The sequence below is a fragment of the Mus caroli genome, unplaced genomic scaffold (genome assembly GCF_978045245.1).
Source record: "Mus caroli unplaced genomic scaffold, Mus_caroli_1 scaffold_12, whole genome shotgun sequence".
In the NCBI taxonomy this organism is placed as follows: domain Eukaryota; kingdom Metazoa; phylum Chordata; class Mammalia; order Rodentia; family Muridae; genus Mus; species Mus caroli.
In genome coordinates this window covers 14508636-14524967 of record NW_028227267.1, presented here as the reverse complement: position 1 = coordinate 14524967, position 16332 = coordinate 14508636, and the positions used below count along the sequence as shown (strand labels likewise).

At 40.9% G+C, this 16332-nt stretch overlaps 1 protein-coding gene across 2 annotated transcripts in view; it reads right to left on the bottom strand.

The window, feature by feature from the left end:
* Positions 1–16332, bottom strand: part of Adk (adenosine kinase) — a 400940-nt gene that overhangs the window by 78003 nt on the left and 306605 nt on the right. For both annotated transcript variants that reach the window (XM_021182427.3, XM_021182428.3), the window contains exon 8: positions 11478–11513. In XM_021182427.3, the coding sequence (XP_021038086.1) occupies positions 11478–11513 (36 nt within the window). The remainder of the gene's footprint in view (positions 1–11477; positions 11514–16332) is intronic.

Here is a 16332-nt window from a genome sequence, read left to right as displayed (position 1 = left end):
GGCAAGTTTCTGTTAGAGTGGCTACATTAATCTAGCTTCATTATATATATATATATATATATGTATATGTGTATATATATGTATGTATATATGTATGTATATATATATATATATATATATATATATATATATATATATATATATATTGTTTGTTTTGTTTTTTATTTTTTTGGAGATAGGGTTTCTCTGTATAACCCTGGCTGTCCTGGAACTCACTCTGTAGACTAGGCTGGCCTCGAACTCAGAAATCTGCCTCCCCAGTGCTGGGATTAAAGGCATGCGTCACCACGCCCGGCTGCTTCATGATATTTTTATGAGTTCATTAGAATAAAGTAATTTTTGTATTTAAAAAGGAAAAAGAAAAGGGCAATTAAGCATTTGTTGTAGCACATGCCTGCGATTCTAGCACTGGGAAGGAAGAGGTGGGAGGATTGGTGTGGTCAAAGCCATTCTGTTCTAGACAGTGAGTAGAGCTCAGCTCTGTAGAACAGCTATCCAGGTCAGCCTGGATAACAGAAGCCAACCAAACCAGACCAACCAATCAACCAAAAAGAACAAGAAAAGGAAAAGAAAGTTTTATAAAATTACAAGTTATTTCTCAAAACCTTGATACTATTTCCTTGATATTCTTTCTCTTTCTCTGTCTCCTCCTTTTCCTCCCCCACTCTTCTCTGTCACAGACAATGTTCCTCCATGTAGTCCTGGCTGTCCCCCAACTCACAGAGATCCACCTGTCTCTGCCTCCAAAGTTCTGGGATTAAAGGTGTGTGCCATCATGCCCAGCTCTGACCCTGTTTTCACACAGACCATGAAGCTTTGTATCAGTGGTTCTCAACCTGTGGGTTGCCACCCTCTTGGGGGGGTCAAATGACTCTTTCACAGAGGTCACTATCAGATATCCTACATATCAGATAATTATATCACGATTCATAACAGTAGCAAAATTAGTTATGAAGTAGCAACAAAATGATTTTATGGTTAGGGAGGTCACTATAGCATGAGGAGTTACAGTACAGTCATAGCATTAGGAAGGTTGAGAACCACTGCTTTATATGATGAACATTTTAACTTGAAAGACAAATTACAGAGCTAGGTGTAGAGCCTATACCTGTAATTCTAGCACTCTGGATAGTGAGTCAGGATAACAAACAACAAGTTCAAAGCCAGCTTGGACTATGAGAGATGGGGAGAGGGAGAGGGAGAGCAAGGGAGGTAGGGAGGGAGTGAGGAAGGAAAGAAAGGCAAAGACGAAATTTAAAAAAAAGAGGTTTTAGTTTTAAGTCATGTTTTCAACTATTTTATTATTAATTATATTTTTTTCTGCATATGTTTGTATGCATATATATATGCAGAAAAAAACACATGCAAAGAAAAAGATTTAGGTCAGCAAAGCAGGAGTCTCAATAGTGTACAACCATTACAGAGAACACAAAATCTTTGATATTTAAGAAAGTATGACAGCCAGGCATACTGGCATAAGCCTGTGATCTTAGCACGTGGGTTAGAAGTGAAGGCAGGAGAATGGTGAGTGCGAAACTACATGGACTATCTCACTTTTCTGTACTTATCTTAAAGGAGAACAAGTCTGCTCCTTGATAAGAAAATCAATACTGATGGTATTAATGGGCGGCACTGGGAAAGTGATGCAGAGGCGGCGCCCTTGGCACCTTCATGGCCAACAAAATGAGCACCCGGTGCTAATTAATCAGAGCAGCGACAGCTTGCTTCATCCACACTTTCCCACCCGCTGGACCTCGTACTACAATAAAGCTCCTCTTCTCACTCCCAGCCAAGAGAAAGGCAGAAGGATGAACGGGCGACTCCACAAACACATCAATTCATTCATTAAAAAGTCTGAATCCGGGTTACCTCACTTAGGATGATATTTTCCAGTTCCAGCCATTTGCACCAATTGCATGCAAAACGGGATGTCCTCGTTCTTAATAGCTGAGAGTAGTAGATCCAAAAGGACACGCATGGTATGAACTCACTAATAAGTGGATATTAGCAAAAAAAAAAAAAAAAGGCACAAAATACCCAAGATACAGTCCACAGAACTCAAGAGGGTCAACAAGCTGAAGGGCCCAAGTGAGGATGCCTCAGCCCAACTTGGGAGGGATAAGAAAGCAATCAAAGGGGGAAGGGAGGGAAGGACCTGGAAGGGAAAGGGGAACCTACCTGATCTGGTATTGGGTGAGGGAAAAGGACTGAGGCCCTAAGGGCCAGCAGAAAGAATGGAAACAGGCAACCTTGGGAGGTAGGAGGACCAGCAGTCTCAATTAACCTGGACCCCTGAGATCTCTCAGACACTGGATCACTAACCAGGCAGCATACACCATCTGATATGAGGCCCCCAAAACAGCAGAGGACTGCTGGGTCTATCTATGTTCAGTCAGAGAAGATGCACCTAACTCTCAAGAGACTGGAGGCCCCAGGGAGTTTAGAGGTCTGGTGGGATGGGGGGTGGGGACATCTTCGTGGAGACAGAGGGGCAATGAGGAGGTATGGGATATGGGACAGTCAGAGGGTACACAGGGTGGGGGTGGGTGGGAATAAAATCTGGAGTGTAAATAAATTAAATAAATAAAAGATTAAAAAATTGGAGATAGGCTATTAGAAACAATTTTAATATAAATATATTTTACTACTAAAAGATTTGTATGACTACATATAGCTCATATTTCATAAAAGGCAGCGGTTTACTATCTTGAGAGCATAGTCTTATGCAGTATATGTAGTTTTTTAAAGTTTAAAAATATTTTTAAATTTTATTTTTGTGTGGGGACTGGAGAGATGGCTCTGTGGATAAGAGCTGGGTGCTCTTCCAGAGGTCCTGAGTTCAGGCCCCAGCCTCCACATGGTGGCTCACAACCATCTGTAATGGGACCTGATGCTCTCCTCTGGCAGGCAGGAGCACACCTAGACATATGAAATAAAATACAATTTGATCTGTGTGTCTATGTGAATGTATTTCCCGAGGCATGACATGGAGGTCAGAGGACAACTTGTTCTACCGTGCGGATCCTGGGCAGCACGCTTGGGCTGTTGGGCCTGGCAGGAAGTGCCCACTGATTCGCTCTGCCTCGGTTTTCAGTTTATGAATTAGTTCTTGCAACACTACCTAAGCAGGTCTCAACCGCCTCGATTTTAATCGTCACCTTGTTTCAGCCTCCAGAGAAGCCAAGACTCCAGGTACATGCCACTGGACACAAGTAAAAGAAAAAATTTGTGAAGTTTTCATAATGGTGTAAAGAATAAATTAATGTAAGATTCCATAATTTCTTTTTACCAGCTCTTTGGAAAGACATAGCTTACTGTCAGAGTTTGGTAATTTAATAAAATAAACTTGTCTTAAATTTAATCTCATAAAAGTGGTAATTTAAGATTGATATAAATTTTTCATATACAAGCCAAAACCTTTTCTAGATTTACCCAACCCTTTTTCTGGTTGTATCCACAGACACAGTTGATGTCAAATCTTTTCATTGCTTGCTCTAGGATGCCTGTGAGTATATACCTAATCCAAATATCTCAGTGTGCATTCAGGATCAACTGCTTACAAGAGATGACTTCATGTCGTGTAAATCCTTTCTCAAAACTTCAATTTTTATCTTCACAATACTATAGATTTCTAAGCCCACAGTATCTCCCTCATCTTCTGTCTTTTTCTTGCACACGGAAGAGCTTTATAACACAGCAAACCTAGACTTACTGGTGTGACCTCGAACAAGTTAGTAAACGCCCTTAAGGCTCCATTTACTGACAAAATTAAGAAAATATTCAACTAAAAGATATTGGGGCTGCGGGTGTAACTCAGTGGTGGAGTGCATGTTTGGCATGTGCTAAGTCCTTTGTTTAATCCCTAGGATCAAATCTCCCCTTTGACAGTTTTTGGAAAAGGAAAAACCAATAATTGTAATGTGGAGAAAATTGATAAATATTACTTTAACTAATAATCAACTGATATTAAAATTTCTGAACAAAAGAAGATATTTCTATAGTGTCAAAGAATCTCCTCCAAACTATTTATCCAATAGAAAGGGGTAAGCAATAGAGGGTAAACCAATCGCTAACACCTTAGCCCAGTGATCAAGGTAGCATCACCAGCAATAAGACGTTGTGACATCATTTAACTCCCCTCATAGGATGTTTTCAGAAGGGCACACCACTCTGTGGTTTTCCTGTTCAAAATGTACAACTTCAGTCCACTCACAAGAAAACACCAGACATACTCAAATAGAGAGGGTCATTCTACAAAATGAAAGCCATGACTTCCTAAGTGTCAAGGTCACAGACAATGAGGAGAGACCAAAAAACTGCCAAGGACCAGAAGCTGCTAACAACCCATGAGACAAATGTCACACGGGAGCTCCTCTGCTAGACTCTACGACAGAACAGGGAAAACTGAGGCGAACACATTAGGCGGGCAAGGGCGCTTGCAGTCAAACTAATGAGCTTAGTCCTCAGAACATACATGGGTGGAAGGAAAGAAATGACTCCCCAAAGTTGTTCTCTGACCTCCATATGCATGCGTGAATACTTCCACACAAAATAAAACAAGAGACTGGAATATATCCTCTTTACATTTTGCATTGCATATATGTTAATTTTCTGATTTTGGTATTAAACCTTCTGGAGGTGTGACTTATTTAAGATGTTAATAGTAGGGGAAGGTATATAAAATATAAGTGGGAATTCCATTCTGTTCTTGTAATTTTCTAAAACTAAAGTTATTTTACTGTAAAAAGGTGAAGCTAGATGGCAGGCATCTCTGCAATTCTAGCAGTAGGGAAAAAACCAAGCAGAAGGATACTGAGTTTGAGGACAATCAGTGCCACATAGCAAGACCTTATCTTAAAAAAACATTCCCGTTCCATGACCACTCCTATACCCTCGGGATATAGAAGGGTGAGCAAGGAGGATCAACACTGAGTTCTAGGTCACGGGGATCCACAGTGAATTTAAGGCTAGCCTGGGCTATGGGGAATGAGATCTTGTTTCAAAAACGAAAGAAGGCAGAGCTGGAAAGTTGGCTCATGGATGAAGACCACTTGCTGGTCTTGCAGAGGACTCAGGTTCGATTCCCAGCAGCAGCTTGGGGCTGCTCACAACTGCCTGTACCTCCAGTTCTAGGGGATCCAAAGCCCTCTGACCTCTGCAGGCGGTAGCACCCATATAGTGTACAGATACACAGGGGCAAAGCACCACACATAAAATAAAAATAAACAAAACCAAAGAAGGAAGAGTTGTGGAGACGAAAGACCTTAATGTAATTACTGTATGCTAATACAATCCTAATTTTGTTCCTTTTAAAGATTCTTATTTTAATTCTCCCTAAAACTTTCAATTCTGTAAGATATTCCTCTAATCCCTAGAAAGGGACTAAAATTTATTGAGTACTTAAAACTCAACTACAGTATCTAATAAGGAGGAAAAAGATTCCCAGGGGGTGGGGCAAGAGATGAACGTTCAGAGTTGAGCCATGAGCCATTCATTACAGGGCTCTAAAGGGGTTCTTAATGTTAATCTCTCCATGTAGTAGACACTACAATTTCCTCTAACTTACTCAAAAATATTCACAGGCCTTTCCTACCCTAGGCAGTAGGTCTCTTAGTACATCTCCTCTTGCAGATGAAGAGACCGACTTGCAGGCATGAAGTATGCAGATTAAGGTTATAAACAGAAGCAGTACAGCCTGGAATGCTGACCCCAAGTCGGCCCATAGGATTCTCACTGTTTGGAATCACTACTTCCAGGCTACCTGCAGACTTTGCTGCTCTGTGAACTCTGTGATGTGCCTTGTCTATTATCACAAAAGTATAGACTGTTCTTCCCCCAGTCATCTGTTCTGCACATTCACAAGTTAGTCCTGATCTTTCTTTAAAGGTGCTTTTCCCTAGTTGTTTTATACCACAAATTCCAATGTTTAGGTGTTTAGCTACTCATTCATCGTGACCATTCTGAAGCCCAACTTCTACTGCCAGTATGCTACAGCGAGGTGGAGGAGAACATGAGGTCTGTGTGGTCTGAAACAGGTCAAATAGCCTGGTTTTCACCTGTTGACCTGTCTATCTTCCTCTCAAGGGTTCTGGAAGTACTAAATATTCTGGTGACACACTGGAAAGATTTTTATAAACTGTAGCATTTTATAACATGTACAATTGTGCTTTTATCAACTCTGGTTTAGTGCAGCATCATCTTCTGTTATTTTAAAGACTACCCTCTTGGGTCAGCAAAATGTTTTGGGGGGTAAAGATGCTTGCTGCCAAGGGCAATGACCAGGATTTGATCCCTGGGGTCTAAATGACTGAGTTCTGCAAGTTGCCCTCTGACCTTCATGCCCACATTGGGATACATGCCACCTAATAAATGAGTGAACGATTTCTTTTTAAAAAGAACACATTTCTTTCCTTTCCCTCTCTTGTTTTCATTTCATTCTCACCAAGTAGGTGATACAAAAGTTTGAGCACTGTCCCAATCTGTCCCAGCTGTGTCCCACTCAGATATACCATGCTGGGTGATCTGCCAATTGCCAGTCAAGTCTCAGGCTGCCTTCCTCACTTGACTCAACCCAGAGAGGCTGGCCTTGTGGAGCACACAGTTCATTGTGTTACCACTGTGTTCTTTCTTGTTTGGTGGCCTCTGTCCTCTTGTTTGCTCTGTTTGAAGTGTGTTTTCTTGGCTGGTTGTTTAACTGTTTTTGTTTTGTTTTGTTTTGTTTTTGTTTTCTTCTGTCATTGCTAGATAGCTCTATTTGTCAGATTTTAACTTTCTTTTCCTTCTTAAAAAAATTTATTACTGTGGGGGTTGGGGGACACACGTCTTCTACAGCACATGTACGGTGGCTCTGAGGACAGCTTCGCAGAACTGGTTCTTTCCCTCTATCTTTTTGTTTTTGTTTTTTCTGAGACAGGGTTTCTCTGTGCAGCCCTGGCTGTCCTGGAACTCACTCTGTAGACCAGGCTGGCCTCAAACTCAGAAATCCACCTGCCTCTGCCTCCCAAGTGCTGGGATTAAAGGCGTGCGCCACCACGCCCGGCTTCCCTCTATCTTTTTACTGAGTTCTGGGGAACAGTATTAGAAAATGATCTGATCTGTTTCTCCTAGTCCGTTTTAAACATTGTCTTCCTTTGGGACCCAGACACCCTGGAAAGCACCAGTAGGGCCCGACTTAGGACTTATTTTTGAGACCGTGACAGTTCACTGCAATCCTAAAATTTGTGCAGAATACAAGAACCTAAGTGTCACTTGTGAGAGATCCCAGGGAACCATTACTTCCTGATGATGCCATGTAAATTTTTTCCTCGCTGCTGATCAACATAACTTTTTGAGATGATGTATATGTTTGCTACCTGCACTGTCTAATAAAGTAGCCATCACGCCCACAGGCAATGGGGTCCTAGGAATGTGTATAGGACGGACAGGGTGAGAATGCATTTTGTTTTATTTTTAAAGACAGTTTCACTGGGCTTTACACTGGTCTCCAACCCATGGGTTCCAGCCACCCTCCCGAGTTAGCATTCAGGGTAGTTGGTACTACAGAGCTGCAGGCACTCCTCGCCTTGAATTTTACATTTTCTGCAATGTAAAATAATCTTAACTTGAGCAGCCAAGTGTGATTATTGGACTGTGCAATTCTATACTTTGTCGTTCAGTGTTACAAGGTGATTGAGTCTCCCTGGCCAGAGAAAGGCCGTGACGCTCGGATGTTCTGGGTAGCCAGAGGCTGGGGGAAGAAGGGAAAGGGAATAAGATCACTTTGTTCCCCATGTGGAGAGAGCATTATGCCTTAGACACCTACAAGAGAAGGAAAATCTTTGCTTGGAGTCATGCTGAAAAAAAAAATGACTCAATGGTTTGAATTCCTTCCAAAAATTGGCACATATTTCTGTTGCGGAGACAATGAAAATATGGAGAATAACTAAATTTAGGTTTTGGAGGTATTTTCTTCATTTTATTTAATTCCCATCAATTTATGACAGTTTTAAAAGGCTTTATAATGAAGCCTGCTTTTAACTACCTTGTTTTTATTTAGATTTTTAACAATGTAAACCTTTCATCAGTTCAGCCCAAGAAAGGGAAGACTTAACAGCACACTGCAGGCTGAGCCGATTTCCAGAATAATAAAAGGCCGCACGAAACTCTTTACCAAGAATTGTCATTTTAAATTCTTAGCAGGTCTGTCATTTAAATCGGGCACTATGCAATTTTCCATCACCTATGTAGAAAAACCCACTCTCCTGCCTTGTGCTCTGCCTACCTCCAGCTTTTATCTCCTTCTCCAGCGCTCTCCTAAGCTGCTGCTTCTCACTAAAAAAATGCCCAGTTCATCTTAAAGATTAAAGCTTTTTTTTTTTTTTTGAAAAGATTATCTAGAATTTGCAGAGAAGCCCACCAGGGCATCATAAACAACGCAGCTGAGGGTCTTTCCTGATGAGTAGACACAGGTTATTTTAGAGGAGTCAGGCTGGCCTGTCAGATCACCTATGGCAACACTGTGGTTCTGGGAAAGGACGGGGAATAGTAACAGAGACTAAGGGAGTGCGGGGGTGCTGGCAGGAAGGAAGGATGCTCGCCTCTCTGGTCTTTATATCACTCCACTTGCCTTGTTCTTTCTTTCGTTTCAAGGTGCACCAAATTCAGAGCCAATATTAAGGCATGAGAGAGAAAATACAAATTGCTAAGATAAAGTGACTTAGTCTTGTTTTATTCAAGAGTACTACACTTTACACCTATGTTTTTGTATTTTCTCTAATGAAGTGAGAAAACTTTAATGACATTATAAAAATCATTAGATTTTTTCAGACAGCATTGCACATGTGGGTTGTATTTTTATTAACAATCCTGGCTTGAGGCTACTCTATTCATGGCCTGTATGCATTCTGCACTGCTAACTAATGCTTTTGGGGCACCGTAGAGGGACATGTCGAGACACTGTGTGCTTTAATGAATCTAACACAGCACTGTCAGCATCACTGGCAGGGCTGGGTCTGTGTGTCAGAAGGTAATGTGGTAGGTGAGTATGATAAGTATCATTTTGCTTACTTGCCCTAATCCATTATGGAAGACTATGACAAAGGGAAACAATTTTCAAATCAGTACATAGGAACTATTGAAAGGTTACTATAGTGCTGGTCAGCAGGAAACAGAGAATGCAGTTTGTGGCTAAGACTGAGTGTAGACCAGGTACACTTCGAGCAAAGAGCTCAAGAAGAAATAAAGCCCTTAGTAGGCTTACTATCCTCAAAAAACCTCACCTGAGCACTAAGGAACTGCTATTTTACTATATGTATGTGATATGCCTATCTGCAAAACCAATCACGGAACCCAAATACTTTTGTTTAATGACAACACAGCTAACTGACAGGTACAAATTTATATTCTAAAACCTCTTATTTATGAAGTATTTGAGTTTATATTTGAGAATATTTGTTTTTAGTAAAAAAAAAAACTTAGCATAGTTAAAACTTTATGATTTAAGATAGCCTACCATGTATCCCTGGCTGGCTTTGAACTCACAGAGATCTGCCTGTCTCTGCCTCTAGAGAACAGGTATTATAGTAATGTACACAATCATGCCTGGGGGTAAAACTTTTAACATTAACATATGTTCTCACAATCAAAACACTTGTTTTAGACGTCTCTCTGTGTGTATACATGAGTGCTAACTCCCTAGCCTCACATTAAAAATTATATTAATTTAGTGTATGTGTTCACACATTTTTCAAAGCTCTAGTGTGGAGGTCAGAGGTCACGGCGCCTATATCCAATAAGGCATTTGGAGGCCCCATATTGCATTTGTGAACATTCTTCTGACTCCATCCGGTCTTATACAGCAGTTGTCAGTTTGGGAAATTAATAAGACAAACAACATTGGAAATGCCTTTCTACACTACTTACTTCTACAGTGACTCAAATGTGGTAAAACAATGAAAGCAAACTCCTTTTTTTTTTTTTGAGACAGGGTTTTTCTGTGTAGCCCTGGCTGTCCTGGAACTCAGAAATCCACCTGCCTCTGCCTCCTGAGTGCTGGGATTAAAGGCGTGCGCCACCACCGCCCGGCGAAAGCAAACTTCTAAGAAGTCAATGAATATGTCATTTTCCTATGCTTCAAACGATTGAGGGAATTCTTAGAGACAAGCTCACTGTCTTCCTTTATGATGTAGAGGAACTGTTTCTGGCTTACACAGTCACCACACATGTATATTATTTTGTTTCTCAATGACGAATCTGCTTTTAATCCATTTTATTAATAGGTGTATCACAAATTCACATTTCTTTAAGGAGCTAAAAGCTTACACAGTATTGTTCAATCAACATTCAACTCAGTTTCTATGTGTGGTACACAATACTGAGTATGCAAATAAGGGTAGAGTTACTAAATCTCAATTACATTTATTTCTATCGTTACAGGAGTGGGGTGGCTCAGCCGATAAAGGTGCTGCTGCCAAACCAGACGACCTGAGCTCAATACCCACACCCACACGGTGGAAGGGAGAGAACTGATTCCAGCAAGTTCTCCTCTGAGCTTCACACATATACTGTGGCAGGCAAGTGCCCTCCTAACAAATAAATAATGTAATTTTAAAAAGTTACTCTAGTCAATATTACAAGTTGATGTATAAAACAGAACATCTGACATTGTTCTGGCTCACTACCACAGCCATCAAAGATTCATAAACTCAGTTAATTATCTGTCACTTAACCTGGGTTCATACTGAAGTTAGTGATTCCTAACAGTCAATTAGAAGATAGTATTATGCAGACAGAAACATGGTCTTGACTGTATCTTGATTTTGCCAACAACTACCACATGGAGTTTTGAATCTTGACAAGATTGTCCTTCTATTAGGTAAACAGAACTGAGACCAGAAAATTAAGGCTAATTATCAATATTTTCCTTACAAAAAATTATCTGATGCTATTTTTTAAAAGATGAAAGGGAGACAAGACTCAAATAAGAAGCTCATAAGCAGGATAGAAATTAATCAGCCCTAACAACTGGTAAGTACAACCTTTGGAGATTTATTTGCATAACGATAATTTACGGGCGATAGGGCTGAACTTATTTCAGTGACATTATAGCTCACTATTCTGTCTTGCCCTAACACTGCTGCAGCACTGAATTCTTATGAAATGTAATGCAGCTAATGAGGTAGCTTTTTAACTGAACAAACTGACAGGCCCCATATCTGCAGAGGCAGCTTGAAACTGTGCCCAACCTCTTGGCTTCCCAAGAGGCTTTTCAAAATTCAATAAATAACATCTGTAGGCGATGTTGGGTGCAGACCTAGCAGAGTGCGTCATAACACTGTGCTGGCAGAACAAAGAAACCATGACGACTGCCAAGTTTCCATGGCAACTGCAGCGAGGCTCTGAGAGTATAATAGCACATCAATCACTGTCCAAAAGAACTTCATTATCAGCTAGAAAAAACCTTTAGGATCTGTTTAGTGTGCAATTGTGGGTTAACTCACCTCAAAGCCTTGCTCTCTAGCAAAAGTGGCAGCTTCCTGAAAAAAAAAAAAAAAGACAGTTAATTATAAAGTGCCAGATAATGAAGAAATAATTCATTCTGAAACTCATTCAGTCTTCTTTTTACACAATTATCTCAATATACTCACATAGATTAATTTTTATTTTTACCCCCAAAATATTTCCTTTTTGTCTTGGCATGAAAAACAATGGGCCACATGGTGTCAACACACTTCACAAGCCAGGACAGGGAAGATGCTGCGTGTGTTTTTACAGTGGCTGCCAATGAGTTCAGGTGTTCTGACCTCACTCAGAAAGGAAAGACATTCACTTGAAACCCAAGGACCACGCTGGTGGTTACACATGTAATTAAAAGAGTACTTTTCAGGAAGCTCTTCTGGAGATGAGAATGCCTACTAATAGATATATAGATGCTGGAAACAATTATTTCCCAACCCCGTGATGAAATTTATAGAGACAGGGATCACCAGTGGTTGTTAGAGTCACTGAGTGATAGGATGACAGGGAACCGGTTCTTCCCATGGAATCAAAGCAGCACAGATTACATGCTGGCCACGGGGAGCAAAGTGTAACTTTAGAATGGAAGGGACCAAGCTGTCATCATTGTAACCCTGTGGTCAGTCCTATCCACTAGCATCCCTCATAGTGGATAGTGGGATTGCCAAACGTTCTGTGCCCCAGATACGGAGAATGGAGTTCACGGTATCAACCAGGATATATTCTAGCCAAAATATCTTTGCACCAATTAACCAAAAGCTTAGTTCAATAACTTATATTTATGAGAAAATGAGAGGAACAAATTAAAGGAGCAAGTGAACGAATCTGTAAGGTGGGCACATTTATAAAGCAACTAGTAATGTTTCTTTAACTAATGGCAGCCTCAAAGATAAACTGGGAAGGGAAATGAACAAAACCGGCATATGACTGCATCTTATTTTAAACCAAACCAGCTGTGAAAGGTGTTTCAACTGAGGTAATCTGAAAATCAGAAGATATAAGGGATCATCAGTTTGATATTAGGAATGATCAGTGTGACAAGGAAATTGTCTTTAACTTTTAGGGCTGTGTCCAGGAGTATTTAAGGGTAAAATGCCACATACAAAATCTGTAACTTGGAATTCTCTGCGAGAACAAAAGGAAGCGAACTTGACAAAACATTGGAACCTAGGTCCAAGATATAAGGGTCGAATGCTTCCACTCTCTATACCCCTCACCCCCACCCTCCTGGGGTCTTGCTATATAGCCCTGGCTGGCCAGGAAATGCTATGCAGGCAAGACTAGCCACAAACTTGTATAGGTCCACCTGCTTCTGTCTTCCAAGTGCTGAGATTAAAGGTTTGGGTCACCGTGCCTGGCTTTTTGTCTAAGAGGAAAAGGTTACAAAAGTAAACACCTAAAAGAATGTTTCAAAATTTTAATACACAAAGTTCTTCTAGCCTTTATATGTATGAGCACAATTTAATGAACATTATGATATATGCTAATGCTTTTCTAACAGGCTACTGAAAGACAAAACAAACCACCCCAAACCAAAAAAAAAAAACAAAAAAACCCACCCGTATCTATGTAACTAAGTCCTTACGCTTTCACTGTTTAGCTTGTGCATGCATTTTAATTTTAGGAATGATAGAAAATGGAGGCAATATTACTTTTCATTTCTACTTCCCTCTTGAAAGTGAAAAAAAATTGCAGACAACTGTCAAGAGTCTCTACATCTTAACTCACATTCCTCCAAAATTATCTTTGCCAAGAGATATTAATAGAAGAATGGGATTTGAGCCCGAGTGGTGAGCAGATCCAACTCAACTAGAACGACTGCTGCACCAAGCCATGTAAGGCAGAAAGTACAGCCAGTGCCTTTAAAATAAATGTGGACAGTTCCTCCATGTTGAGGGAAATACTAATTAGGAAATACATGCATGTACTTATGGTCCACTATACTAATAACAGATTTAGAGAACCTATACTTTTGGGGTGTGGAAAAGTCAAAATGCGTGATTATAGATCAACAGTGGAGTTAACAGCAAGTCTTAAGCTGAGGGTTGATCCCCTCATTCACTAGAGAAATAGCAGGCTGACTAGTGAGCCACAGTTGACAATGACACACACACGTGCACCACACATACACACACACACACACACACACACACACACCCCACAAACCCTTGACGAATGGCTCAAGTAAGCAAGGTTACTCTCATTTCAATTTCCTTACAAAACAATGTTTATAGTTCACAAATAATATTTGCTGGCTGAGATATAAAGTCAAGTGACAAGGTTGAAAAGATATCAATGTGTTGTTTTCTAAGCCATCATAAATTTAAGTAAATGATTTCTTAGACGAATAATGCAACTGAATAGCTCTGGTGAAAACTACTACTACGCTTACTATTATTTTAGATTTATGTGTGTTATGTATGAGTGTTTGGTCTGCATGTAGATTTGTGTACCATGTGCATAGTTGGTAGCCTCAGAGATCAAGAGAGGGCATCAGATCCCCTGGAACTGGAGTTACCAATGGTTGTGAGTTACTGTGTGGGTGCTGGGAACCAAACCTGAATCCTTTACAAGAGCAGCAAGTACTTTTAACAAGTAAGCCATCTCCCCAGCCCCTAAGAACTACTTTTTATGCCCAGCCTGGGCAACAGGGAATTGTAGGACACAGGGTGGGGGTGAGGGGGCTTCAGGGTCATTAAAAGAAAAGGAACCTGAGGAATTAAAATTGCTCTATGACAGAAAGACTGCAAGTCCATGCAGTAGTTAAACTGAGGCAAGGAGCAGTACTGGGAACCAAACCCAGGCCCTCAAGGTGCTAGAAGTGCCACATTACCAAGTTAAATCCCAAATCTGGAACACTATTTGTATGGAAAAGGTTTTTAGGTAGCACAGGTTGGAGTGTGGGGATCATAGAAGTGTGTCACCATGCATGGCTACATTGTTTTAATTTTTAATGCCAGCTTTTTTGGTCATATACTAATAAATTAGCTGCAACTTGGTAAATTACAGAATAATGGCAAGAATATACTTATATATAAATTTTTTCCTTTTAGACAAGAGCTCACATTATATAACCTAAGTTGATCTGAATCTTGGTATGTTGTCTGAGCTGGCTTTGAACTATCTCTGTTCCAGCCTCCATCTCTCAAGTGCTGGGATTTTAGGCTGTGTCACCGTGCTTGGCTTCAAATCATTATCTTGTAAGGAAGGCGTGCCTCAGGACATTTCCACATATGTAAACAGTTGCAAGCACCAGCACATTTCTGGCTTAGGATGGACATTCTTAGGAAAAGCCAACTCAATTTTCTATCTTGGTGCCTCTTCACACAGGCTTGCTGAGCTGTGCCCTACCATCAGAACAGCTAAGTCCTCGTTCTGTGTCTTAAAATGATCTTATCATCTGGCTTCCTCTCACCTTCCTTTGATCTTGGACTGGAGCCCCAAGTCACACCATTAGAGCTGGCAGCTGTCTCACATCGCTGTGGACTCTCTCACACTAACCTCTGATCTGAAGGTGTTTGTAGATACAATGATGGAAAGGCATTTATTTTTCCCCTCTTAGCAAAACAAACAAAACAACAGAGGGGAACAGGTTGACCTAGCAAGAATTTTAAGCAGGATTTTTGCTCTCAGATTCACCACATGAAAGAGCAGAGAGAAAAGGTATTAGGTCAGAAAACAGGGAAGGAGTGAGCACGGGTGGTGGGTAGAAAAGTAAGGTAGGTTCCAAGTATCAGGAGTGATTCCAAGTGAACTGATCACACTAAATTGAAAAGGACTTGTTAGTGTGCCATTGCCGCGAAAGTGAGAAAAGAAAACAAGCAAGTCCCCATCTGTGCTGCCCCAGGGCGCCTCCTCGTACTGAGTTTCACAAATCTAATGAAGCAGTCAGGTTAAAATCCAGCCACGGAGTGGCTGTGACATGTGGGGAGCAGCTAGGGCTAGATGAGAGAGGCAGGGCGGTTCCTGATGCAGGTGATTATCCTTGTGATAATCATTGGATTTACAAAAGGCTCCCCATTTTACATCTGACATAAAAAAATCACAAAGGAGGAGGGATTAAGGAGATAGAATACTGACACGGAGGTTTGCCTGCTCCCCTGAGTACAGCTCCTCCATTCATGCATGGCAAGCAGCAACACGAGCAAAACCAAACAGGCCTGGAAGTGGGAAGAGTCTCTGATCAGCCCACACCTCACACTGACCCTTCCTTCTGTCTCCATCACTTCCACCATTATGCTATTTCAGAGACAGGTCAAGTTCTCAGAATCCTTTATCTTTTGCAATGAAGGAAATGCATATACTATGTCTTTTGTAATAACAGAGCCTTTTTTTCCCTTCCTGGGATGAGTGTGGTCAATGAAACGAGGCATAATTAGCATCTTCCTGTTGTCCACACCAAGCAGCTTAGGACTGACAGAGGCTCATGGGTTCACCACCCAGGCTAGAAGCATGGTGATCAAAAAGCACCAGATAAAGATTTTGAAGTGAGGTTTAAAAAACATCAGCAAGCTATTATTAAAAAAGGACAATCCTAAGCCAGGTGTAATAACACATACGCCTTTAATTTCAGCGCTCAGGAGGAAGAGGCAGGCAGATCTCCACGAGTTTGAAGCCAGTCTGGTCTACACAGCAAGTTCAAGGACAGCCAGGGCAGAGAAACTGTGTTTCTAAAAACCAAAGCAAAGCAAGCAAGCAACCAAACCCACAACCCTCACACTCCCAGAGGACAATCCTTAGACTGAGAGAAAAGCAAGTATATGTTTGTGAGCACAAAAGGCAATAGTTTTTTTTTTTTTATCATCAACTGATGAGAAAACTCTTTTTATTTTATCTAAT